The 27617-nt window shown below is 41.3% G+C and overlaps 1 protein-coding gene across 6 annotated transcripts in view; it reads right to left on the minus strand.

Annotated features, from left to right (window-relative positions):
• The window catches only part of KANSL1L (KAT8 regulatory NSL complex subunit 1 like), a 61373-nt gene that overhangs the window by 26023 nt on the left and 7733 nt on the right, over window positions 1–27617 (minus strand). For 4 of the 6 annotated variants that reach the window (XR_008972518.1, XM_057412289.1, XM_057412292.1 and 1 more), the window contains 4 exons: window positions 15678–15819; window positions 9594–9791; window positions 7002–7123; window positions 2296–2497 (listed from right to left, as the gene is read on the minus strand). Coding sequence is in view for 5 of the 6 variants with exons in the window: in XM_057412289.1 (XP_057268272.1) it covers window positions 2296–2497; window positions 7002–7123; window positions 9594–9791; window positions 15678–15819 (664 nt within the window). In the remaining variant the exon portion in view is untranslated. The remainder of the gene's footprint in view (window positions 1–2295; window positions 2498–7001; window positions 7124–9593; window positions 9792–15677; window positions 15820–27617) is intronic. The other 2 variants (XM_057412290.1, XM_057412293.1) reach the window with 2 other exon arrangements.

Genomic DNA, 27617 nt, shown 5'->3' on the forward strand with positions numbered 1-27617 from the left:
TGGAAGAACACTGGCTATCTCATCAACAGCTGAGTAACCAAGTGTAGCAAGTGCAGCACTAAGAAAGTGACAAGCCCTGTTAGAATAAGAGTTCCTGAACAAAAATATACACTGATGATGGCTCTTAATTCAAAGACTCGATACCCATTTAGGTTTGACTGTCAGAATGTGCTGAAACGTCCAGACCAATTTTATCACTTTATGCCCTAGCAGGATCCCTGCTACTCTGTTTTTAACCAACACTGTGTAAGAGGCTTTGTTCACTACTTTACCTTAATTCTGAAAACTTTAATTGAGTTTGGCACTTGCACAAAGTCTGAAGCTGACAGGTCGATCGCTGCCACCACCTCTTATTTTCTCCAAGCAGAATTTATCTGCAGTGCAATGACACAGTTCTCCATGTTGCCTCTCGGTTAACTTCCCCATGGAAAGGACATTAGAAAGCATAGTGGAAACACAGGTTTTTGTGCCAAGAGCTGCAGTAAGCATAAACAGCAATCCCTACAGCAGTTTTTACCACACGGTCTTTGGGACATCTCTGCACTTTCAGTACAGAGACACTGGAGCTGGTTTAGCATATGCTAACCCAGCACTAGAAATGTCAAGAGCATGGGGCAGACACACAGTTGCACTAGCTCCTGTATTTGAAGCCTTAACTAGTAACTTAAAGGCACTTTTTTATTGCAATCTACAATCAAATGTACATTATAAATTTATCTTTTTAGCCTACGAGTCAAGGTAAACTACTGAGTGTGCAAAGCAGCTCAGCTTTACGGCTGGTTGAAGATAAAAATGTAAGCTCTGCTTTGAACTCCTGCTGCCAGGCTGCAGAAATGAAGTTTCTCTTCACATACTTCTGCTGTTACTCTCTGAACTGCACTGACTCTGGCCCAGCTTTTCAAAAGACAGAGACATAGGCAGTGCTTGCAGAAATACGAGATACTTGAGACTGCAAGATGCAGGCTTCCAGAAGAGCCTATTATTTAGAAGTTGCACCTGGAGTGGAAACCCCTCACGTTTAAGCAGAACGAAAGGTAAGTCCTAAAGTCTCTTGCCAAGGAGCACTCTTCATAGAAGGACTTGTGGTACTGGAGGGACCAGGAAGGGAACAAGGCCCCAAACCTCTTTAACAGGACATGGATTGGACTGAATGGGAAACAAGGGAGTCTGAGTCAGTAACAGTCTCCTTGGTTAATGCAAGAAAGATGAAAAGCCTAAATGCCTTGGAGGTAAGACCTCTCAAACACTAACCCTCCACCCCTATCCCCCACCATCAACCTCTCCAGGCAGACTGCCAGGTCTCTAAGCCCCACTGCCAGGAAGCTGGGAAGTCAGGCTAATAAGAAACTGGACAGGTTTTCAATAAGCTATCTTGCTAAAACTAGGACACTTGTGCAATTTTGCAAAGGATGCTGAATCAGCACACTCACACGGAACAGCCTCGCAGGAGAAATTTCTCCCCAGACCACTGGCACACTTGGTAAATCCTAGGCAGTCAGCTGAGGAGACAGGGAGATTTCTCTCAACATAACCCACTTTGAAAAGGCAAAGCAAAAACTGAGACATTAAAACCGCTTGGGATTAACGCTGCTCTACAGAATGAGTTCATGCCATTTCTGCCCCCAAACTGAACTGCTGCTTAGCTGAACCACAGCTAAACTCATTGTATATCCTTACCAGTGATATGCTATTCATATCAGACATGAACAGATATGCCCTGCACAACAGACAATGTCTGTTTCCCCATTTTAAAATATTAATTCCTTTGTAATGTGGAAAATGTTCAGAGTTTTAAAGCATCCATCAAATGCCATGAAAAAGGCAGTGTAACTAATCAGAAACAGGAAAAACAGAAACAAGATTAAGATATTGCAATTTAATTTCCTAGAAAATAATGTCGCAGCAGCTGTGTAAACTTTCTTGTAGCTAAAATAAATATGCTGAAAACAAGCAGGCAGCTGATTTACACTGTAGCATGTTTCCTCAGCAGACGAGTCTCCCAAGGAAGCTCTCGAGCTGTCCCTTACACTGTACAAAGGCTTTAACAACAGCCATAGAACAAACTGATTTGATAAGCAGGATGCTGAGCCATCTTCATTTGTTATGTTCAACTCATTAACTCTGAGCTTCTGCTGACACATCCAGTACTCCCATCACATACATATATGCTCCTTGAACATAACAAATAACCAGCACAGCATGCATTATTCTTCTGTCATACCAGACAAGACACATGCAGCCCCTAGCAGTTGGATTCTTTGGTTTTGTCTCCCGAATAGCGAGGCAAGGGCTTACCTGATGATTCCAGTGACAGGCACCATGCATTCTGTACAGTTTCCTCTTCTGGAAACCATGAAGTGGCCTTGTCCGGGCAGATGTGCTCCCACTAGCCACAGTGAGAGGTCTTAGCCTTGTCCTGTCTCTTCTTCTCTTCTTGATGTGCTGATGATCAAGCAACCAGCTGCCCGAAGAGGATACCTCTCTGTTGTCTGAAGCTCTGTAATTTCATGATTAATGGAGGGAGGAAATACAAAAAGTTAGATATGCTCCATATGCACAGGCCAAGATTTCATACACTGATCAACATTAGCTATCTAATTCTAAGAGAATTTTAGAAACACTAACATGTTTTAGCACACTGTTTCAGGAAGCCACGCATGTTCTTTGTTTGCTTATTGACTAATTCTGTGTTAGGTCACAAGGGGAAGTTTATCATTCTTGTTCACCTTTTGTCTTGGGGAAACAAATGTCAAAACAAAGCGAAGCCCTCGAGCATATCATGGGTTTTGGTTTTCCAAATTCAAGAACTCTCTAACACTCCTAACATGAGTTATATGTTGCAACTAATATTTCCCTACAAACTTACATTCCATTCAAGACAGCAGTCATGTGAACATAAAGGGGACCTTGAGTCCTGCCCTAATACTTTTAAGATTTTCTAGCTTTGCTCAAGAACTGAAACTTATGTAAAGCTTTACAAACCAGTGCCTATTCAGTGTAGGGGTTGCACCCCATTGTGAAGCATTTGTATCAAAATTAAGAACTCTGCATGCTTAGTTGAATCAACACAAGGCCATTAAACTTCACTTCCAGGGCTGTGCCAATAGAGCTCTCCAACAGAGCTCAAGGCCAGGCTGGGTGAAGCTCTTGAGGAGGAAGGAAACCCCAGCCTGTTTGTCTGTTTTTACTATCTAGAAGCTGGCTAGACCCAGAGAATTTGGAAGAATGCAAGCTCAGCTCCAGTCACAATGTGACACGGTCTACATGAACACATGAAAAGCTTCATTTTAAGTTTAAACCTCGCTCTTCCCTGCATTTCCTCAAGTCTGTCCCTTTCAAATCCCCCTCAGTGTTATAGCATCATCTTTCCACAACCTTACCTACATACACACTTGCTGTACTCACATCCATAGAGTAATACAGTATGCAATCATGAAAGTTATGTGACAACACAGGGCCAAGAGCAGTAGAAAACCTTATGCATCTATGTGTAACACCTTTGGATAACTGTCACCAATCTACTGCCTGCCTCCTCACCAGAACAGGGAACACTGCAAGGCAAAACTCAAAACACCCTCCCATTTGGGTGGGAATGACTCCGTGGGAAGAATGCACTTCACTTTTATAGGTATCCTGATTTTACTTTGTTGCAGCAGCAACATCTGCCCGCAGAGCTGAAGGCCTGCTGCAAATAGCACTCAAGTGTGCATTTATTTTTACAGTACTGAAGACCTTGACTGTAACTGTTAACTGTCTGAGGAGTGCAAGTATAGGAGATATTTTGGCCTTGGTTTGTAGCAGGTCATCTGTCTGCACAAATGATTGTTTTCTCTTATGAACTTTATCTGGCAAGTCACGGTCTTATTAGTAAAGTTATAACACAATGAAACATGAAAATGAATTCATGACAAGGCCATTTATCGATTTTTTTTGACTAGCAGTACTCTTCTAACAGCACATTTTGATTAAGTAGAAGTGCTTGTTATGAAGTGTGATTAAACACCATCCCATGCTGTGCTGGTGTGGTAATAAGGTTTGATGGGTTTGAATTTGAGTTGTCCCTCTGACACACCAGAACAATCTTAATAAGCATCAGAGACACAATGAAAAGAAAGTGCTAATTAAAGGAGGGATGGTGCAAAGTATTTAAAGGAACATATTAGTGAGTGCCAAGAAAAAGCCCCAGATACTGAAGCATGACATTCTTAAAGCTAACACCATTCTTAAAGCTTGGGAAAGAAATACAATGTTTGAAGTCCATGTAAGAGATTTAAAATACTTTCTCTGAATTCTCAAAAGCATTTTCTCTACAAAGTCAGACTGTGCCAAGCCCAACTTCTAGATTTTCCCCATATCTCCCTCTTACAAGAAAGACAACTTGGACACTTAAATTATAACAAAAAAAGCTCTTTAGTTTGGCTCCTCAGCTATTGTGATTCCTGCTCTTGTTCTGGTGGTCTGCCCAGATCTCTGATAATCTCTCTTCAGTCTCTGCCAGCTGCTCTACCCTCCTGTGCCTTACAGTAATGCACAGCTCCCTTTTTAGATGAGGCAGAGATCTCAGCTCTGCAGCCTGAAGCTCCAGTACACAGTACAGTTTTCCTGCCACTTGTGTAAATAGGCTTTCCAGTCAAGGTTTGAGTTCTCCATTTATTTCGATCTTAGTTTGGGTGGTTTTCAAACTGTGATTCTGCAGAAGAGTGAAATGAACCACTGCCAGGTGTAGAATTCATTAATTTGCAGAAACTCTCATTTCAAAACTCATAGGTTGGCCTTTCTTGCTCTGTAGCCTAAGCTAAGGAGCAGAGACCTTACTCATAAATACACACATACACAGCAAGCCATTAGACAGGCACTATTTGTACTGAAATAATAAACTTTTTCATTCCTCTCCCCGCATAAGAAAGTGGTTATCAGTAGCTTAGGGAACTGCTTCTATGAGCATCTACTCTCATACAGTCCATCTTGCTAATCTTGGAATCTAGATTCAATTGAGCAGAGAAAAGCTACATAATAAAAGGAAGCCACTAATTAAATTAGACCTTGACAAATGGCAACTCAAGGTTACCCACAATTAATCAACCAGAAACTGTACATGCACCTCCACTTCCAATGGGAATAAATAGCCCAAGTAACCAACTGCAATCAACCAACCTCAAAGCATCTCATGCTGAGACTTGCCTTAAATACGCACTATTCTATCTTTCACATCAAGAGCCTACAACTAATTTCAAGAATTTACTTAAGTAAAAAATCACTATCATCCTTTTTTTTTGTCTATTCAAAAATAACAAAATCACCTTATTTTCCATTTGATTTTGATTTCTACTTTGTCAAGCACTGAATACAGTCAGAGTGAGCTCTACAAAGAGCAAGGAGAGAAGCAGCCAATAAATGAAGTTACATGCAGTATATAACTTTCTCAATTAATTGCACACAAGACTGCTACAGCAAAATAACCACAGAAAACTGAAACACACTCAAAAACCCAAGAAGCAGGCAGAAGTGAATTTCCCTGCATGAGTCTCATAACTACTCTATATTGTGCTTAATTACTACCTTTAATGAACAGTATTTATTTGCAGACTTCTTTGGGCTTTCCTAAGTCACAAGTAGAAAACAACCAGCCTTGGAGACACTGGCCCATGAACAAACAACTCTGCTGGTCATAAAATGGAAAGAAGACTGATTTTGAACACAGTGCCTGATAAATCAGACATGAAGCGGCTTCAAGTTATAACATTTGACTCCCTGATCATGAAGTCAATGTCACACACTCCCGAAAACATTTCAAAAAGAACCCTTCCTCATCTGTTTTGAGACAGAGTTAGGCTTCTAAGAGCCTAAATGACTCTCTTCTTCCACATGCCCATCTCCATTGGCAGCTCCTATTTCAGGGCTATTTTTATTCCAAAACTCAGAGGAATCTTCCAATTTTCCCCTATATTATCTGTAAACAAGTGATACCTCGGGCACATGACTGCTACGTGACAGGACCCCTTCATCCTGAAATTTAGGGCACAGTCACACAATCGCTTTGGAACAGACGGCAGTTAAGGAAGCTGCCCATCCAAGCTGCTCATTATAATCCCTTTTAGGGAGGCTATGGCAAAGCTGCTGAAACAGACGGCATGGCCAGCTCTTCCTGGAGCTGGGAGCCAGGGAATTATGTTCTGCTGCAGACACTGCCAGAAAGCCCCAGCTCTAGTAGGGAACACTGTCTTCATCCACCTGATCTCAAGATCTGTGAATAACAGCAATCCCTCCATCCTCAAAAATTGCATTACCAGTATCCCAGGAGAAATATCCAGCAAACCTAGGTCTTTCGTAAGACAGAACTATACTCAGTTACCTTAATGCTGGTTTGAGACTAATACTGATTACAGCCTGTACTCTCTTTTAAAACCTTTGAATAAAAAATGGTATTGCTAAGAAGTATGGAGTAGCACTGAGAAACACTTGTCTGCGGTATTAATTTTGAGCTGCTACATCCATCAAGAACAAAAGACCACAACTGGAAAAATGCTATCTCCACATTCCTGAAAAAGTATCTGGCAAATATAAAATTTGGCCTTGCACTGAAGACTGATGTGCTTAAAATTCATGCAGCTACCACAAAACCTGACATACTCTACTAATCTAGTAAAGTCTAAATTCATCACTTTTCCAGAAATAAAGTTGCACTTGTCATGACAGAATCCATTAAGTCTGAAATCATCAGAAACAGTGTGTTACTTACTCTATCCTTTCACTACTTCACGGATATATCCATCTTCCCAATGCTGCATGCTTTTATGCTGTCATTAAGAACAAAACAAAACCCTACTACTTTCAACCTTACCAGCAGGACCTGACTTCTCTCGAAGCTGGCAGTAAGGAGTGCTCTTTTCCTGACTTATTGCTGGAATAATGATCAGTTCCAGCTACATAACTTTAACAAAAGTTATTCTCAAAAAAAAAAACAAGAAAAGAAAAGAAAGAGGTTCCATCCTGTCACTCACCTGAAGGAGATGCCATTGACCAGCTGTCTGTGCCTACAGGCCTTGGATGAAAGAGATGAAGAAGCTGGAGACAGATTGAGTGGAGCAATCAGGCTGCTGATGATTTCACTCAGTTGTGCACTCTGGAAAAGAGTAAAACAACAAATAAAAGGCAGTGAGACTTTTTTCCAGACTCAATAGCTCAAAAGTCCTAGGCTTCTTTTTTGTTGTTTTCCTACTTAGGATTCCAGCTGCACACATCATGGAATGATGATATTTAGTTTCTTGCGAATAATCAACTGTGGCATGCTTTTTTCTTTCACAATTACTATGTTCAACTATACAGCCCCCCCTCCCCAAACACCCCGACAACAGAAAACCAACACAGCCCTGAACAGCAGCCAAGGACATCTGAATATGAAGTACACAAAACACGTAACTGATCTTAGCATTTAACCAAACATTTGTGAAAAGGCAAAAGGAACCAGAAAACCTTACAGCAGATATAACAGTTGCAGCCCAGAGCTGCTAACTCGACATTCAACAAGCATTTCAGTAGGGGAAAAAAAACAGTCTGCTGTCTACTCGTATATTTTGTTGAAAGTAAAACTCTTGTTAAAAGAATCCTCTTCATTCCTCACTGTAGTTCGACAAAGGTGTCTGTATAAAAGGAAGTGTAACTATAGGAGGACTATTGTAACTACAGAATCTTCTATCCTCTAGAACAGCAAGAAGCAGCCCTCACCCTACAGAAAGCCAGACTTTCAGAACTGCCTTATAACTAATGCAGCTAATTTTTAAGATTAAGAGTTATTCCTTATAAAGCAATGAATTGTGGACTGCCTCCAGATTAACATTTCACAATGATTTTTTTTGTTTTAAATGTCAAACCTTACAGGCTATTCTGACAATAAATGTAGCTTTCTCAGAGGAAACTGGTCTGCACACTAACCAGAAATTAAACGTATCTGAAGAGGCACACTTTACTTATAGAAGTTGGTAGGATTTTGATTCAGAACAAAGACTGTTTAAAACAAGAATTGTTAAAGGTTACCCAGTGAGTTTTCTTTACATTTTGAGGGCCTACTATTTATATACAAAGAGGCAGAAAAACTGATTTTCCATTTCATTACAACTACTGTCTTTTCTGTTCATGTTTAAATGATATAGTCAGGTAAGAAAATCGTGTTTTTAAAACACTGCATAGATACGGAAAAGGACTTGAAAAACAGCATAAATAAAAATTGGCAGGCTCAGTCACTTTGTATTCCTTATGATTTGTTTTTTGTTCACAAGTAAGATTACTTATCTTTAACATGGAAATACTTTACCATAGGATTGAAGAATTCTGTGGGAATATCTATAGATGTTCTCCAGCCTATAGCATCACTACTCCTGACACTGAGCAAGAAGAAACTCAGACCTTTAGAGTTCAAGTTAATTTACAGAACTGGGACTCAAAGAGCAAATCATACCCCAAAGCTTTTGTGGCGTAAGGGGAAGAAATCTGATGTAATCTGTGAGATATACTGAATGAACACCTTTACCTCCAAGTAATTTTCAGATCATTAGAGTTCTTGGACCTCTGTAACTACTTGGGAACTAGGAAACACACCAGTATTTACCAAATGTCTTATTGAAAAGTGCATTTAATTCTCCAAGTAATCACTTAAAGAGGGACATTCACCACATGCTAAAAATGCTCCCTGGTCTACCTTGTGCAACTGCCAGCACTGTGCATATAAATGTCCTATATCATTGCTTTCTCACTCCTGTCTGTCATGGGTAAGATCTGCCAAACAGGGGAAGCATTTTAAGAACAGAAAAGTATGACTATCAAATAACAAAAACTGGCACAGAGATTCAGGAACAAGCATCAGTATCTAAAGCTACTTTTACCCCATTTAAGTCTCTGACCAAGAATTCATAGACAGCAACAGAGAAACATACTAATGCACCACACTGGCTTTGCCAGATTTGCTTTAGACTATCTGCATGCTGAAACCAAATTTCCTCTGTCTCCTTCAGCAATGTGATCCTACCACATTATGTACTTTCTAGCAAAAGAAAACCCTGCTGGAGTCTAGATCCTATTTCCTGGAATTAACCTTGGAAATGACTTGTTTTGAACACGGTGACCCACAACTCCACCCAAAGCTATGCCTGTTAAGTACCTGGAATTCCTCAGCTCTTGAGCTGGAGCTTTAAAAGGTAGACCAACAATTACATTCTGTTGGGGCTTTTTGTTTGTTTCAAGTGCAACATACCTCCATCTTCAGCTTTTCTCTTTCATCTCACCAAAGTACTTCCTGAAACAATCTGTGGTAACTCTCCACTGACTCTATACAGAAGAGGCAGGTTTGTGGATAGCTGTTAGAAGTAGTTGTGTGGCCGCTTTGATGGAAACAAAGCGGTAACACAGACACATCAGAAGTAAAAGGTTAATTTGTAAACCTGGAGTACAATGTAGTTATTTAAGCCCTTCAATTCATCAGCACCCACTTTGGGACTGCAAAATATCTTCCTTTTTGGAAGTCATCACCCTGGAACCTGCCCTATTTCTGAAGGAAATTATTTGGCTCCATTGACCATTCAGTTCTCATTTTACTTTACCTGTTTCTCTATGTTTCGTAAGAGCAGGGTAGGACTGCTGGGTGACATTTCAAAGTCATGCTCCGGCAAAGAATCCTGTCTCTCAATGGCAGCTTGCGAATTCCCTGTGGCGTTTAATAAAGCTTCTTGGTCTGTCAATTGTATTTGCTTCTTCAAAATGTCTTTTGGAAATGGGAATTCTTCTAAGATCACCATCCCCTAGACAACAGCAATTGAACACAGTTGGTTGACAACGGATTAACCCTCCTAAATAATTTTAAAGGGGCAATCAAACCAGGCACATCCACCTTAAATCCTTCCAACAACTCTCTGGAACACTTAAACTACTAAACTAAAGATCTTAAATACACTTCATAACTAAAATATAGGAATACTAGGTGTTTTTATTAATGAAAAGCTGCACCATATGTACTACTCCTTAGATCAGCAATCACCCTATGTGCTGTACCACTGCTTCAACAACTGTGCCAAAATTCAAATCTAAAGCTCATACTTACTAGAGCAACAATATTATCATTTGCCTGCTGATTTAAGAAGAGGTTTTTCTGTAAGGAACAGCCATCCTTGGACATGAAGTTAGTTATAGTCTTTGCAGCAAATAAATTCTGCAGAGGCATTTTAAAGTGCTCTATTTTCCGTCTTTCCACCCATGCTCTAAGCAAAACATCAAGGCTGGGAGGGGGTTATATAGCAGAGATGCATACAATACAAACAAGAAGCCTTTTATTTAATTTCATGATATACATCTTTAAGGTGAGCATTTTTAGAGTTTCATAACGACAGGAGCGGCTATCCTAAATATTCTAGCAATCTCATTGCTTTTCACGACAATCTGCACAAATGTGGTAGCAGACATGGTCTATTGTCTAGAATGGCACCACATAAGATAAATACATCTTTACATGGTAGGAAAATAAGAAAGTTTCATAAATGGAACTAGGAAAAGAATGCCCCCATTGTGTTTTCCACATGATAGATTTAGAAAAACAGAAGTGTCAAATACACTCTCAGGTAACATCTTACTTGATTCGTTTTAACACCTTCAAACGCTAAATAAAGAATAAGAAAAAAAAACCTTTGTAACAGTCAAAACCAGTTTCTCAAATAGTCCCTTTATTTGTCATTATCTTAAGCAAATAAATTTAATACTTAGAAACGGCTATTAAGCCTCTGCAGACTTTTTCCAAAGAGAAAAGGAAAGAGCTTACTTGCTTTTACGTACTGTTACTCAGCTATCGAGCAGATATTGAAAGAATGGGACCATTCAATTACACTGCCTCAAATTTTTCTTTCTAGTGAGAATATTCTACTAAAACCAAGGAAGCCTGTCATCATGTGAACACAAGGAACCCCCTCTGTTATTTCTTTAAGCAAGACAGACCTCTCCTAGGTGGTGGCTGTGTAAAATTAAGGATCCCATAGTTTTACCCGCATCTTGATTCTTGCCTCAGCAGCAACTTGCCCTAATGCAATGAAAGCAAGTCTCAAAAAAACTTAAAAGCACAGAAAGGCTTGGGCTGGAAGGGACCTTCAAAGGACTCATCTAAGTCCAACTCCCCCTGCAATGAGCAGGGACATCTTCAACCAGATCAGGTTGCTCAGAAGCACATCCAGCCTGGCCTTGAATGTCTCCAGGGATGGGGCATCCACCACCTCTCTGGGCAACCCGTGCTGGTGGTTCAGCACCCTCATTGTAACAAATTTCTTTCCCACATTGTCGTGGTTTAAACCCAGTCAGGTAATTTGTTCGCTCACTTCCCCCCCTTTCTTGCCCTCCCCCTGCTCTCGGAGGGACGGAGAGGAGAATCAAAAGAATGCAACTCCCACGGGTTGAGATAAGAACAGTTTAGTAACTAAGGTATAACACAAATCACTACTGCTACCACCAATGATAATAATGATAAAGGAAATAACAAGGGAAGAGAATACAACACCTCAGCACCAGCCGACCGATAACTCGCCCCCCCTCAGCCCGACCAAGCACCGACCGATACCTCCTCCAACCCTGCAGTCTACCAGCCCTTCCGGCTAACTCCCAGTTACATCCTGGGCATGACGTGCTGTGGTATGGAATACCTCTTTGGTCAGTTTGGGTCAGGTGTCCTGTCTCTGCTTCCTCCTGGCTTCCCCTCCTCCCTGGCAGAGCATGAGGCTCACAAAGTCCTTGGCCAAACCAAAACATCGCTATCAGCTCTGTTCCTGAGATGAAAGTCAAAACACTGCACTGCACCAGCTACCAAGGAGGAGAAACATGACTGCTACTGCTGAACCCAGGACACACATCCAGCCTGCATCTCCCCTCTTTTAGTTTAAACCCATCACCCCTCATTCTGTTGCAAGAGGCCCTGCTAAAATGTCTCTCCCCATCTTCATAGGCCCTTTTTAAGTTCTGAAAGGCCTCAATAAGGTCTCCCCAGAGTTTTCTCTTCTCCAGGCTGAACAAACCCAGCTCTCTCAGCTTTCCTCATAGCAGATATGTTCCAGCCTTTTGATCATTTTTGTGGCCCTTCTCTGTACTCTCTCCAACAGGTCTGTATCTTTCCTGTGCTGAGGACTCGAGCTGGATGCAGGACTGCAGGAGGGGTCTCACCAGAGCTGAGGGGCAGAATCACCTCCCTTGACCTGCTGGCCACACTCCTTTGGATGCAGCCCAAGATCCAATTGGCTTTGTGGGCTGCAAGCACACACTGTGGGCTCATGTCCAATCTTTCATCCACCAGTACCCTCACCTCCTTCTCCTCAGGGCTACTCTCAATCCCTTCATCCCCCAGTCTGTATTGATACAGGGGGCTGCCCCAACCCAGTCTTTGAAGTGGCGACTAGGAGAAAACATTAAATAGTCCTGTTCTCAATGTCTCTCTAACTTATTCCCCTGTTTGAGTTACAAATTTAAAGCTGAGAACAAGGATAGTCTCTAAAACCAAACGTAGTTGCTCAGAAAGTTGCTTTAGTCCCCAAAAGGGGCACAGAGATTCTGAATTTCCATCAAGTCAACACTAGATTTTTCCACATGCCTTGTTAGTAGCCCATCATCTGTGCTTCTCCATTTACAGAAGATGGAAACAAATCCTGACAGTACCATACTACAATCTGTAGACCAGCAGCAGTTACAAAGTATGCAGTATGTTCAAGCAAATTCAAGAATTGATATACTTTTCAAGTGACACAACAGGAGGAGAAGATAGCTCAACAGCTTTAGACTTTCTAGAAATCAGAATCTTTATAGTTTTTTTAGCAAACGAATCATATGTCATGACCACAGAGAGAGGAAAAATCCCCCTCACAAACATCTAAACCACAGATTCTGAAGTCAGAGAAATAGGAAGACACACAGGAAAAGTGGTGGAGGGAGACCACACACACACACACACACACACACACTTCCAATGGAATTCTTTTTAAGTTGCAGAATCTTGTTGACCAAACATGGAAATGGGAAAGCAGAAAATTAGGAGAAAACTGACACTGTATGAAAAGAGAGAGATGGAATAGGAACAGAAGAAAACTAATACTGACTATATAGGAATTCTAAGTTAAATACGTTCCAACCAGAGTGGGTTTTGGTAATAGACTCCCTCCCTCTGCCCCCATCCCCCACCCCCCAATGGAATTGTTTCGTTTTGCAGATACAGGCTGGATCAATGGGCTGTGGCCAGCGGGATGAGGTTCAACAAGGCAAAGTGCGTTTGGGCCACAACAATCCCATGCAATGCTCCAGGCTTGGGGAAGAGTGACTGGAAACTGCTTATGGGAAAGGAGCTGGGGGTGCTGACTGACAGAGCTGACCATGAGCAGCTTGTGCACCGGCAGCCGAGAAGCCACCAGCATCCTGGCCTGTATCAGCACCAATGTGGCGGCAGGGCCAGGGCAGCGACTGTCCCTCTGTACTCAGCACTGGTGAGGCTGCACCTCGAATCCTGTGTTCAGTTCTTGGCCCCTCACAACAAGAGAGACATTGAGGTGCTGGAGTGGGTCCAGAGAAGGGCAATGGAGCTGGTGCAGTGCCTGGAGCACAAGTGTGATGGGGAACAGCTGAGGGACCTTGGGGGGTTTAGTCTGGGGAAGAGAAGGCTCAGGGGGGACCTTATCGCTCCCTACAACTGCCTGACAGGAGGTTGTAGTGAGGTGGGGTAGGTCTCTTCTCCCAAGTAACAACTGACAGGACAAGAGGAAACAGCCTCAAGCTGCGCCTGGTGAAGTTTAGACTGGATATTAGGAACAATTCCTTCCCCAAAGGCTGCTCAGGCATTGGAAGAGGCTGCCCAGGGCAGTGCTGGAGTCATCGCCACTGGAAGTGTTCCCAAACTGTGTAGATGAGGCCCCCAGTGATATGATTTAGCAGCAGCCTTGGCAGTCCTGTAGTAATGGTTGGACTTGATCTTAAAGGTCTTTTCCAACCTAGTTGGTTCTATGATTCTACATATATTTTTAAATGCAAGGACTCTCAGAGATGCAGACCTGCTACTTCTGTGTGCACAGAGATGGAGAAGACACAACGTGGTAGGCCAGGAAGCTGCCCACAAGTCAACCATCTCACTTCCTATTGCGTTATGGTGTTAGAGGAGTGGTGTTTTATTTGAAGCCATTGTTCACTTGATATGAATAACATTTTTTTTCTACTCAAAACACATGAAAACCACTCTGAAACCATTAGACACAGCACACAAATTCTAATGATATTGTGTCACTACTTTGCAGCCACGAAACGAAAACAAAGAGCTCTTCTGTCAGTCCACGTGTCCTTCCGTAGTAGCTGCTGCTCTGGTGGGCTACAAACGTACACAGAAAAAATACAGCCAAAGAAAATATGCATCTACCTTCACTACAGGACATAATGCCAAAAACTGAATACAACAGCTGGTAAAAAGGGCATGAAGTGTACAAAAAGGAATGTCACTAAAGATCTCCACCAGGAAGATGACTAGGCTCCAAGCCAACATACCACCTAATGCGAAGAAAATGCATGACTAAAGGAATGTTTTTTCTCTCATTTCTCTGTTATTTATCTGTCTTCTGCAGGTCATGAGACCTCTACCACCCTAAAGGCTGATAGCTTTTGTGTGCAGCAGTGTGCATGTACCTGGCATTTAGGACAGCACTAAAGTACAGGTATTCTCACCCTTCACCAGAATACAAAATCTCCTTTCACTTCTGTGGCTATAGAAGCAGAACAGACCCTCAAACAAAGGGTTTTTTAAAGTAAAAACAGACTGGGGATAAGTTCTGAGCAGAAGAGATATGAAAAGAAGGGCTTTGAGCGGGAGAGGGAATAATTTTTCTTTATGTGATCAGAGGGAAATGCTCTGTGGAGTCCTCCCTGTAAGTCTCACATTCAGCCACATAAAGTCTAAAGCATCTTCTGGCTCCTCTCCATCACTGCTTATCTGACCCCAGCATAGATCAGACCATCTACATGAGGCTCTAAATGGAGATCCAAAGAGCTCTTCTCTAAAACCTCTCACTATCACACAACCAGAATTACCACAGGCTTTGGCTTCTTGCATATGAGAATGACCTGAGGAACCCACTGAATTGATACATAGATTATTAATGTTTTAGGAATGCGCCTTTCCCACTGTCTAGCCAGTTCCATTTACAAAAACTAGTACATGAGTTACACACATTGGAATTTTAGTAATAATTAATCCTTGACCTGTTCAAAGGGCTGTACAAACATTAACTAACTAATCCTCAGAATAAACATGCACTGTAAGTAACACAAAAACCCACCCCAAAAGCCCATAACACAAAAAATGAACAACCTGAAAAGGAAATCTTGCCTCTTTTGCAGAGGGAAAAACTAGTGTGATAAATTAATATCTTGTGCTGGGCCCCTGAAAGACACTACCAAGGAAGGTGAGAGTTCCTAACTCCTAGCCCTGTACTGGTACCTCTAGGATGCCATACATTTTAGCTCTTGATGTCTTCTTTCTCATTAACCTTTGCATGTGACTGCCTGCACGGATACAAGAACTCTAGGGCAAAACAAACAACAATAACAACAAGAAACCAAATAAATAAGTATTACACAAAACACTGTCCAAAATTATTTGAAAAGCCCATGTATGAGCTTACAGACAATACCTTGGTGGCACGTATCTGCCTGTGAAGGTCAGTTAGTTGTTGGATTTTGTATTCTAGTTCTGTAATCTGGGCTTGAAGCCATGTCCAGCGGCTGCCAATTCTAGCTCTGTCTGCAAGCCACTTCCATTCAGAAGTATAGCTGCTGTGAAGACAAAATGCTGGTTAGTCCAAAAATAAAGATAACCACATTTGCACAAGAACATTTTTGACAGCTGCTCTGCCTCATGTTGCAAGCATCTCAGTTGCTTTCAGAAGATATCTGATTATACCCATCCAGTTTCACATCAGCTTATTTCTGTAACTACAGAACTTGCCCAAACCAGTACAATCAATGATCACTGGCTCTTCCCAAGCTAAGCCAGTTTACTGTTCTGTATTAGAAAACCCAGAGCTAGAGAAACTATCAGTTAATGTAGATTACAGATTTGTAAAGAATACCAGTAACTCCACCAGCAAGAACCCACATTCTTACACCACACTTCCTCCCACAAGCTTCCATGAATACTGTTTGCTAACAACTGGAATCTAATAAAACACCATCCAGCAATGAGCAGCTAGATATCAAGTCACTGCCCCCAAAACCAACTAAGTAGTTTAGATTTCTTTTATTCAAGCTAGGTTACAAATATAGCTGTGGCAGCATAGCATACTTAGAGGTCACTCTTACTAAGAGGTCACTGCTCTTTACTAAGAGGTGTATTTTGTAACACATAAGATATGCCTCCTGGTACTTGACAGTCATTAGCTTAACTTTATTATGCTAAATTCATCAGCAAATGTTACTCAACCTACACATTAAATAAACGAATGGCATAATGGCACCACTCAACAAGGAATCTTAATATCCAGTAAGTTTAAGCAACAGAGACAACACAAAGCAAAATTTTAACATGCAACTTTGACTATCATTAACTGAGTTTATTTATTTAAAGAAAATGACTGGTGACTTTTTCCCACTAAAGTTGTCAAGTAGTTTGCCACAGCTAACTTCAAAGAACTATGAAACCAAAATCAATCTACTTCTGGAAAAGAAATGTTTTTACTCAAGTTACTGGGATAAACTGCTGGATCTAAATTCTAGGTGACGCTGTGAGTTTTGCACACACAGAATATATAAGCCCCTGTTCCCCAGGCCATGAAGAGTACTGAAGTATCAAAAAAGATGCAAGAAAAAACAGATGCTACTGAACTGGCATAAGAACATCATACACGTGCAGTTGTTTTATGCAGAATTTTGTGTCAACTACCTCAACAACTGAAGAAGGTAACACATCACCCTGCAGAAACTGCTAGACATTTACTGAGTATCACCAAATTTGAGAATCCTAATATTTTCAGGGCAAAGATTATGAAACATAATATAAATCAAAACCTTAAAACTTTCAGTCTACTTTAGCTATCATAAACAGTAAGTGTAGACATAGTCTTCTGTAGGTTACCTCTAAGATACGTAATTTCCCCCTTTTTAAACATAAATACTCTGCCTACATAATTTATAACTAGTTGAAACTCTCTCCTACATAGACAAAATTAAAGTATAAAATTAGATGGAAGTTTAAAATAGCATTTGGATTTAAATAGGACATGTGCAAGCAAATAAAGCAGATTACCATCAAAAAGAAACTGAAAGACCTCTATAAATAGACACCATATTAAATTATTTACATTTTATACATTCTATTAGTGATTCTGTCCTAGGAAAAAAGGCCTATGAAGTCATCTTTTGAATACCCATTTTTCTGACATCCCCTTCTTGTATATACATTATCACCAGCAGCTCATAGTACATAGCCCTGGTTACTTATGCTTTAACCAGGTCTTTTTCCCAAGACCTTCCTGGGATTGACACCTTTTCTATGTTTGTGCTTCTGGAAGTCATAAAATACAGTTTACATGGAAAGGGGGAAGAGAAGGGCAAGGCAGAGTTCTATTAAATAACGTGTTTACAACAAGTGTGGTGGCTCTTAACACTTCAGATTCGTCACAGGACTCTAGGCAAAAAGCTAGTCCTAAGAAAGAGCTGCTTAATGAGGCTGACGGAAATCCCCTAGTAAATCATTTTAACACAAAAAGGTAAGTAGGAATAAAGGGGTTAACTGAGAAAAACCCAACAGTAGTGTTGAGGTCCCTATTTCTAACTCCTTCCTCAAAAGACAAATGAGCAACCAAAACTCAACACCCCACAAACCAAGACACTGCAACAAGAAAGCTCAGGTGAAATCAAATAAATCACACTGATAGAATTATCCCCCAAGCGAGATGCAACGATTTGGGAGTGAGGAGGAAAAGGGAGCAAATGAGAGGAAGAAGCACCCACATAGCCAGGAAACAAAAAGCAGAATGGAAAGGGCTGGAACTGGTCTGATGTCATATATACTGTACGGAATCAGCATGGCACTAAAGGAATCACAAGGGCACTAAGGGAATCAACAATCAACGTGTTTGCAGGGCTTTTTCTTAACCACAGCATTAAATCTTGAATTGATGGCATTCACTGTTAAGCATATTACATATATTTTTGCTTCACTGTAAAACACGCAAGTATTTCAGAAGATTTTAAAGTGTACTATATAATTAAACTAATAGGACTTAATTACACTGTAATAATGATGTCCTTAGGCTCCTCTGTAAGGAAGTTTCCACTGAACCAAGCACAAACATTCTAAGCTCATGCTAAAAGAAGCAACTTCAGCTTCTCCCTCCTGCCAGCCCAGGATACTCCATGCCCAGCGCCTGCACAAGCACTTGTGCAGCTTCATGGCGACATGGAGGAGAGCTGCTAATGCTCCACTAACTTTGGAGGCAGGGTGAGCAAAGCAAGGTTAAGTCGAGATCCTCTTCCCAGTTTTCACACCTTGCAGACAGACAGATACACGCAGTTTTGCACCGCCACATGGGAAGAAGGTGTATGAAACTGAGGGCAAGGTAGCAAGCGTGAGCTCACATTTATAGGACAGGAGGTGAGAGCACTGCTAAATTCTGTTCCTATCTCTGTCACTCATATTTGTTTGATCCTGCGTTATTTACCTGCCATCTTTGCCTCTACTTCTCTATAAACTATTTAGTAACGCTTGTAACCCTTCAGAGGAAGATACAATCACTTCACACTATCCCCACACTCCTAAAGTGAGTTGTCTGCATGCAAAGTAGTATGGTGACCCAAGTGACAAACAATAAACTACTGCAGTTAAAACTATCACAATTAAAAAATAAATAAATAACTTAAAAAGTAGATATCTGTAAATCTGTTGCTGGGATGCTAGAGAGCACAGCACAACATTCACTCACTGAAGAAAGCTGATTCAAGGTGGCACCTTAAAAAAAAATCCAGAGAACAAAAAAAAAAAAAATCCATGAAACAACCAACCACAAAGAGCTACAAAAATAACCAAGCCTGTTACTGAAGGAGGAAGTTAGAGCAGGTGCTAAAGTAGAAGCTCCTGCTCTGGCTCTCTGTTGGGAATTAGACAAGAAAAAAAAACATTTTCTGTCTGTCCTGCTTCCTGTGTGTTCCTTTTGCAAAGCATCTTTACTTAGTTTCTGTGCTTGCAATTCCTAACATCATACATTCTCCATAGGAATTGCAAACTCAATATAAACCACGTTACACACGCAAAGTTTCCCATGTTCAGAACTGTAGCATGGTTATTTCGTTATTGCTCTTATGATGACTCTAAACCTGCGGATGATCTCCTGCATTCATCCAGGACTATTAGAACTGGAAGAGAACAGAGCAACGCAGACTTTCTATGAATGAAACATTACATTAGAAGTTCCCTAGAAAAACACGCTGGAATGGCATTAGAGGCAAAAGCTGTTTCCACATGAGATTCTGGCATGCATTTCCCCTGTTCTGGTTGAACCACAGGAGGTCAATCCTGCACAACTTGCAAGCAAAGAAAGAAAGAAAGAAAGAAAGGAAAAATGCAGAAGAACAAACAAGCCATGACAAGTATGGCCACAAATGTAGACAAACTATGTATCTAGGAAGTAAGTAGACACTTGGGCTGCAGTGTGCTCCCAAAAGTATGGGGAAGAACTCAGCTGGGAAACAGATTTCTTGAAGAGCACTAAATAATATACTTTTACTATTATATATATAATATATATAATACATCTACTACATATATATATACTTCTACTACACTTCTACTATAACATACTACTGCTTGAACTGAAAGAAGCCTTCATCTATGATTTGTGGACAGAATATATGCATGAACCTCTCAGCACTCCCACCTTCCCCAGAAAAGGAAAGAGAACCGAGAACAAGCCTTGCTTTTATAGAGCCAAACCAACATCTCAGAATGCAACAGGACTATGAAAGTATTTCCAGGGCCTCCAATACATTGTAGGTGAGTTTTATGTTTTCCCAATAGCAGAGATCAGCCTGTCCTCCCAAAAAAACCCCAAATGAGGCAACCTGAGTGCAAAGAGGAACTGCTAAGCAAGATAAAAATGCTGTGCTAGACACACACACTGTCGGATTTTATGCTTGGGGGTTTCTTTGTTTGTTTGTTTAAAGAAAAGGAGAAAAGGGTGGAATTTAAACTTCTCAGGCCTGTTTTTTTTCTATAAACAAAACAAGAAGCCTGAAAACTAGTTCATAAATAACGAAGGAGAAACACAGTGGTGTTTAAAATGCACAAAAAAATACAGATCCTGGGATTAATAGTATGTATCTGGGCAGGTTGATTCAAACAGGTATGATGAGCACACGAAAGAGTATTTTAGAGGAGGCAGCTCTGTGCCCAAGGCAAAGTTCTCCACAATTCTCTTACATACTGAGGCCTTCCAGCCTCCTAACTCCCAGTGAGAACAAGTAGCATACCCCTACCACGACACATCTGTAAGGACAATGACAGCAGGCTTCCTACTGAACAGGAAAGGAGCGTGCCTGCAACAGACCCACATCTAAACTCCAAAATGCAGGTTTGCCAACCCAAAACACAGTCTCCTTCCAAAAGGTTTGTATCAAAGAACAGCAGAGTTTTCAAGTTACAACATTCTTAAACACAAGCAAGCCAGAGAACAAGGCACCCACGTAGTGTGGGTGGGAAAAACTTCTCCAATCCCAAACTCCTGCATTAAACATAAGAGCAGCAGTTGTTCCTGTCATCCCCTCACGCTTTCATCTCCGTTCAGTCTCCTAACACAGAGTATTTTGCTCTTTCTTCCAGGTCATGTCCCCTTCAGTTTAATCCACATTGTCCTGGCATCCAGTTTTCAGATGACTTAGTCCTAAAGTGATCCTGACCTCCGCCACCCCTGTTGGTTCATCTCCTCCCACTAGGAACTCCTGGGCTATCAGAAGCCTGTTGCCAATCATGCAACAGTGAAGTACTGGGGAGCAAAAAGCAGCTCATAACCCCCAGACTGGTTACCCTCAGGACAGAGCTGGTCACCTTCCTTGGTGGGAGGCACTGAAAACAACAGCAGAAGTTTGTAGTTTTGATGAAGGACTCAATTCTGGAAACAGAAAAGGAAAAAAAAAAACCAACCAAACCAGGAAGTTCTCCGTATCTTTAAATCCCACCCAGACATCATATGACTCACAATGAAATTCATGAGACTTAATACACTGGAAAAAAAATCATACCCCCTCCCAATTCTCTTGGGAAGCTGAGTTGTACAAAAATACAAACCACTTCATATTCACCATGTGGCACTATCACAAATGCTCAACAGCACAGTCGCATGGGGGTCCCCCAGCACCGAAGCTGCAAAGCTGTGAACTCCCCGAGCTGCCCCTAAACCAGCATCACAGGCAGTTTCTGTTTGACTATACATGGCAACCCTCAAAAAGCAGCTGGCCTAAGTACAATCATTTTCTTGCAAGCCATTAAGGTGAGCAGCAGAGCTTGTGATACCTTTTATCAACACACTGGTGTAATTCAACATGTCAATTTTTCTTCCCTCTGCAGACAGTGGCAGTAAATTAAGAGATTACCTGTGAAAACTAAGAGGTGGTATCATAGAAAACATTTAAACTAGGTGAATCCAAGTATGCAGCCCATGTATTTTAGATAATCTTTAGATTTTATTCATGAGATAAAAATGCCCACTCCCAACAAAAACTTCCATCACTTGTAATGGCTGAACAAACATATCCAACTACAAAATGACCCGTAAATGCTTTCTCAAGAACTTATTCTTTCAGCACTCCTACTTAATGTTTGTTTTCAGAATGAACTAACCTCAGTTGCTGTTGAAGTATTAATTCCCCTGGACCAGTTAATTGTTAAACCCATAATAACCGCACCATTAAAAAACCCCAGTGAGTGTCTTTTATGAACTCAAATCTCTTCTACGCATTCCAGAGTGCAAAAAAGATTAAAACAAAGTGCAACAAATATCATCCTCTGGTATCATATCACATATATGCTACACAACACAATACTGTTCACCATCATCAACCAGCCTTTGCCCAGATCATCCAGGAGTGCTCATCACAGCCTAACTGCACACTGTGTCTCCTTCCTCCCCCCAAAATCAGTTAAGGGAAGTTCTCTGGTATTCAAAATGACACTGCAATCTCTGTGAAGATCTGCAACCAGGTCATTCCTCAGCAGCCTCTTGGGTTGCTATCTGGTGTTTCACAGCAATTTTTACTTGGCAGAGATTTTCCTCTGAAACACTACACAGATTCAGAAAAGATGGGGTTACAGTTCTCCCTATCATCTACAGACATCAGCAACTGCTTATCACAACTATTTCTGGCACTCATGCCTAGTCCCACCATCTCTGACATCCTGTTGCCATTTAATACTTTCAGAATTGCATCCAGTAGCATATGTTGATACTAACACATAATACTAGTCTTACCTTCCCAAACCAAAAACTGCATCCAGCCGAACGTTTCTACTAATCCATCAGGCCTGAGGAATTTATGCAGTAACACCTGAGACTGGTTATCAACCACAGCCCTGATTTTCCCTTGAAGAGAAAAATCATGGTACATGGGAGAAGAGGAAAATTGATACTCAGAAAAAAAAGGCTATAGAAGAAAACTAAAATACCAGAAGGGAAAGTCTCTGCGCTTGGATACCCTAGCAAAGGAGAAGTTCCATAACAATTTCACACTGGAGGTCTATATGCTCCCTCAGCTGCGAAATCCCATCTTCCAAACTGATGGGATGCCACTGCCAGTACTTGCCTGCTACAGGGCTCCTGAAAGAATCACACTGTTACTATGGGTTTTCTATTTGAATCTGGACTGTTACACTTGCACTGAATTGTTAACTCAACGTAAGGCTCAAAAAATAGAAATTAAAAAGTCAGCTTCTGCAAGCAGTTTTGTCTGTTAAAGTGCTCATTTTTTTCCCCAGTAGCTGGTTTCAGGTGCTTTTCATCTTCAATTCTGTTTACATCTTTCTTTAGACCTGTTAACGATAAACAAACTGGTTGGTGGAGGTGGGGTCAGTTAGAGTATTAACTGCCCAAGTAAAAACCTGCACAAGGCAAACAACCAGCACCATTTCCTCTTTTAATACAAAATACACAGCAAAATACATATTTGTCAATGCCTTCTGTTACAAGAATTCAAAAATCATGTTTATGATTTCACTGGCCCCCCCAGCACCCCAGCTTCTTCCACTAAACCTCAGCATGCTGTTAATCAGACCAACATAGAGCAGAAAAGCAGGTAGCGCTAACACACAATGAAAGAAACTTCAGGAACACCAGGGCTGCCTGGAAACAAGCTGCTTTTCTTGCCTTTGCAATGGCACAACATCAATAGACTACCAACAAAACACCAGGAACACAGGCCTAGAAATTCTCTGTGACTATTACACAACTGCCCTTGAAAAAGAAATCAAGAAAGTAGTGCTACGCCTGGATCCCATGCTCAACATAAAATAAGACTGCGCTCACAATATATTCCTTTAAAGATATGTGCAGATGGAATATTATTACAGCATATGAGCAGCATATCAATGCTGTTCAGCTACTGAAGTTGGTCCCAGAATGCGTACATATATTCTCACAAGGAATAGGTAGGTATGGCATGGCTCTGGGGCCCCCAACACAAGGACCTGCTCAAGTGAGTCCAGAGGAGGCCACAAAGATGCTGCAAAGGCTGAAGCAACTCTGCTCTGGAGGAAGGCTGAGAGAGCTGGGCTGGTTCAGCCTGGAGATATGAAGACCTTGTAACAGCCTTCCAATACCTAATGCGGGCCCTCCAAGAAACCTGAAGAGGAACTCTTTACAAAGGAATACAGCGACAGGACAAAGAATGGCTTTAAACTTAGAGAACGAGGTTTAGATTAGGAAGAAGTTGTCCCCTATGAGGGTGCTGAGGTGCTGGCACAGGGTGCCCAGAGAAGCTGTGGCTGCCCCATCCCTGGCAGTGTTCAAGGCCAGGTTGGACACAGAGGCTCGAAGCAACCTGCTCTAGTGGAAGGTGTCCCTGCCCATGGCAGGGGATTGGAACTGGATGAGCTTTAAGGTCCCTTCCAACCCAACCCATTATATGATTTTATGGTATTCATATAATATCTAACTCCAGCTTTTAAATAATTTCATTTTAGCTACATACAGTATCAGATTTTGATGTAAAAATGGATACATTCTTGCGACGTTTTGGATAGACAACTAACAGTTGATCCAGAACTTGCATGCTGGGGCACTGGAGATGATCAACAAGTTTTTGGAAGCATAGCAGGGAAAACTGCTGGGCAGGGACTGAGAGGAGACTCAGAAGAGGCTGCAACTGGTGGGGAAGCCCACAGCAAAGCAATCAGTTGAGAAATGAGAAGCAGGAGCAGCAACAAAAGTACACTGACCTCCACCTCCCACTGCCCCCCACTGAAGTGAACATGCCTTGCTGTTAAGTGATGCAGTCTTCCCACCATATGTAGGGGAATGCTGTAGGCAATGGGCTAACGGGAAAGCTGGAAGGACCCCAGAGTACTCTTCAGGGTAGGCGGACAGTTGGACAGAGCTGGGATGGGTCCTGCTTCAAGCCCTGAGGTCTGGACCCACCACTCCTGGGGGACCCAAAGGAACCTGCTGAGAGGTTGTGCTGAGTGTAAAACCCCTGTTTGGGATAAGCCCCAGCAGCACAGCCCAAGAACTGCCCCAGAGGGACCCTGGCACCTGCCCTCGGGACATGGGACATCAGAAACAGAGTCCTTTGGGCCCCCCCAGTTGCTGTAAGCATGTTGTGATTAAGTAATAGAGGAGTAACCAAACAGTACTTGGCTATTTGCTTTGCGGGGCAGGGATGGAGTTTGTTTTGAGGTTAAACCCTACAGTCTGGTCCACAGGGATAATGGGTGGAGAGTGTAATAAACATAGGTTTGAATCATTGCAGCCTTCTTGGTTTGGATGCTTTGCAGGAGCTTGGGGTGGAGTTTCAGACTTTTACTGCTGCCCAGTCTGCCCCCATGGGCTGCAAGGAAGGGGAGGTTAGAATGCACATCTATTCAAACATGGACCTTCAGGCTTATATTTTTTTCAATACCAGAATCAGTATTTAAAGTTTGATAACTGAAAATTCAATTGATTTAAATTCCACAACAGCAAACTTGTTCTCACCGCCAACAGCAAGGTAAAACGATTGGATGAAAATAAAATAATTTACAACTATTTCAGTTTCAGTAAGAAAGATCTCAGGTCAATATATTTAAGTCTGATATCTAGTTACATTCCTAACCCATATTTAGCAGTATGAATGAAACCCTGTTACAGGAGAGCATTCCTATTTTGGGAAGTCTTTATGCACACTTTTGATTTCATGAGAAAAGGAAAGCATTTAAATGATTTCCTGTATCAGGGGCCCACGTACACTGATTTTCAAAGGCACTGGATATATCCTTTTGAAGTAGCTTCTCCTGGAATCAATGTTATCCATGAAATGAAATCATGCTGCCCTCAGTTTATAAGATGGTATAAAAAATTAGTTTCTTGTTGTTTGTAAACAGATCTTTTAGTTAAAACAGATTTCACAGCTTAGCAAAAGAAAAAGGCTGCCCATAAAATCTTGATTCAGCAGCAGTTGACATCAAGCACCAAACTCTCCTTGTCTACCATTTAATTAAGCATGAGAGGTTATCATGCACACATGTGTCTGATTAAAAGATTTTCTATTGTACTCTACCTTGACGGTGCATGAAACTGTCATTCAGAAGAGTAATGCCAAGTTTTTATTTAACATGCATTCAACATCTAACAGAAAAGCATTGACATTCCTGGCTCTGAGATTACCTTGCAGGTTACAACTTGTCAAACCTTCTACCTTTCATTAAAAGCTTACAGTAGCTGCAAAAATGTTAATATAATTACAGGTTAGAAATCAGGCTCCTCACTCACATGAACACTATTCCGGCATTGTGAAAAGGAAGTCTTGCTCAAAAGCAAGTTGTTACTGCTGTACATGAGATCTCTAAAAAAAAAAACAGTAAATGCATATGGGACCCTAAAGAAGTTGTAAATCCTTCTTATGGAAATCCAACCAAATGAGGTTGAATATATTCTGAAATAATCCATGTATCCTGGAATGAAAACAGAAGGCAATATAAAACTACCTTTTCTTTAATTCCCTGGTAACAATTCTCCTCCCACATCCTAGTGACAGGAGCCAAGAACTGAGAGAATGGAATTCATGAAAAAGCAATATACAAACCATTTCAGAATCCATGTATTATTAGCGCCTATGAAATTATACTCATTCAAAAGCCCTCACATTAATCTTCTATGCAAACATTTCCCAAACTTGTAAACTAAAAAGGTCTTAAAAAACCACGTGGAAACAACTGGGGGTTTGTGCTTAAGAAAAACTGAGACGAGTATTGAGTACCTGGCAGACCCTCTTCCTCCCTTTCCCAAAACAAGAATTCAGTTCTCATACCAGGTATGAAATGAAATTACAGCTTGAAGTGGAAAATTAGGACCTGACCTTGCAAAAACTAACAGCTTTCCCTTATAATGTTGCTCAAAGACATGCAATAAACTCTAGCCCTTAAGCAGTGTCTCCTATAGCAAGGCTTGCAGAACTGCACTGATGTTGCTCATCTGGCCTTTGAGAAAAAATGCCAGGAAAAATGGAAAATAATCTAGAACAAACAGATTAGATCTGGAGAGATTAGTTCCTTCCTGTAGTTCTCTGCATCACTGCTCCCCTCCCCAGCAAGTATATGTACTAAAAGGAGATTTCCCAGCTTCTCTCCAACTGGCAATCTAAGGGGGGTGGGGAGGGGAAAAGATTTACTATCTCTGCACATTCATTATAAAAGTTTCCAGCACAATAAACCCTGTGGGCATGGAAAAACATAACACTGCTTCTTCGTCAGGCTTGAGGTTGCTGAAGGATAATCAGTAAAACATGTCTTTCAAAAAATCAAGAGAAAAAGCAGGAAAATATTTCAGAAGGAAAAAATCCCACCAAATCATCTAAGAGAATCTGTATTCAGACAGGGGATCTGGGGTACAGGACTTTTCATGAGTAGACAGCTACTTATTTTGCAGCAAACATCTATTGTAAGCAGCTTTTCTCTGTAATCCATTAGGTACATGTATTACTATTTGATGGAGTGAGCAGCAGTGCCTTTGGAGAAGCCCAGTGATACATCTTTGATTCTGGAAGATCATACATGTATCTTATGTAGAAGAAAAACTCTACCCTACAACTATAAAGGTTTCCCAAATAACCACTTCAGCATCAGATTTCTTTGTGGCATATAGTAAGCAAGCAGAACTTCTAAACCACACCAGGAACACACAAAAAATACATGGATAAAAAGATGTGGAGTTGGCCTGGAAAGACACAATACATAGCTCCCACAGCAGAGATGTGTTGCTGAAAAAACTCCAAGCTCACATCCTCCCCCATTTAACCTTGCTGGAAATCTTTGACCATTTCTATAGATCATCTTCCATCTTCATTAACCACAAAGATGATCAACAAGTCCCAAGTAAACTCATGTGGTGTAATGTTGG

The sequence above is a fragment of the Pezoporus wallicus genome, unplaced genomic scaffold (genome assembly GCF_028554395.1).
Source record: "Pezoporus wallicus isolate ANWC-B61680 ecotype Strahan unplaced genomic scaffold, APGP_CSIRO_Pwel_v1 contig_6566, whole genome shotgun sequence".
Taxonomy (NCBI): Eukaryota; Metazoa; Chordata; class Aves; order Psittaciformes; family Psittacidae; genus Pezoporus; species Pezoporus wallicus.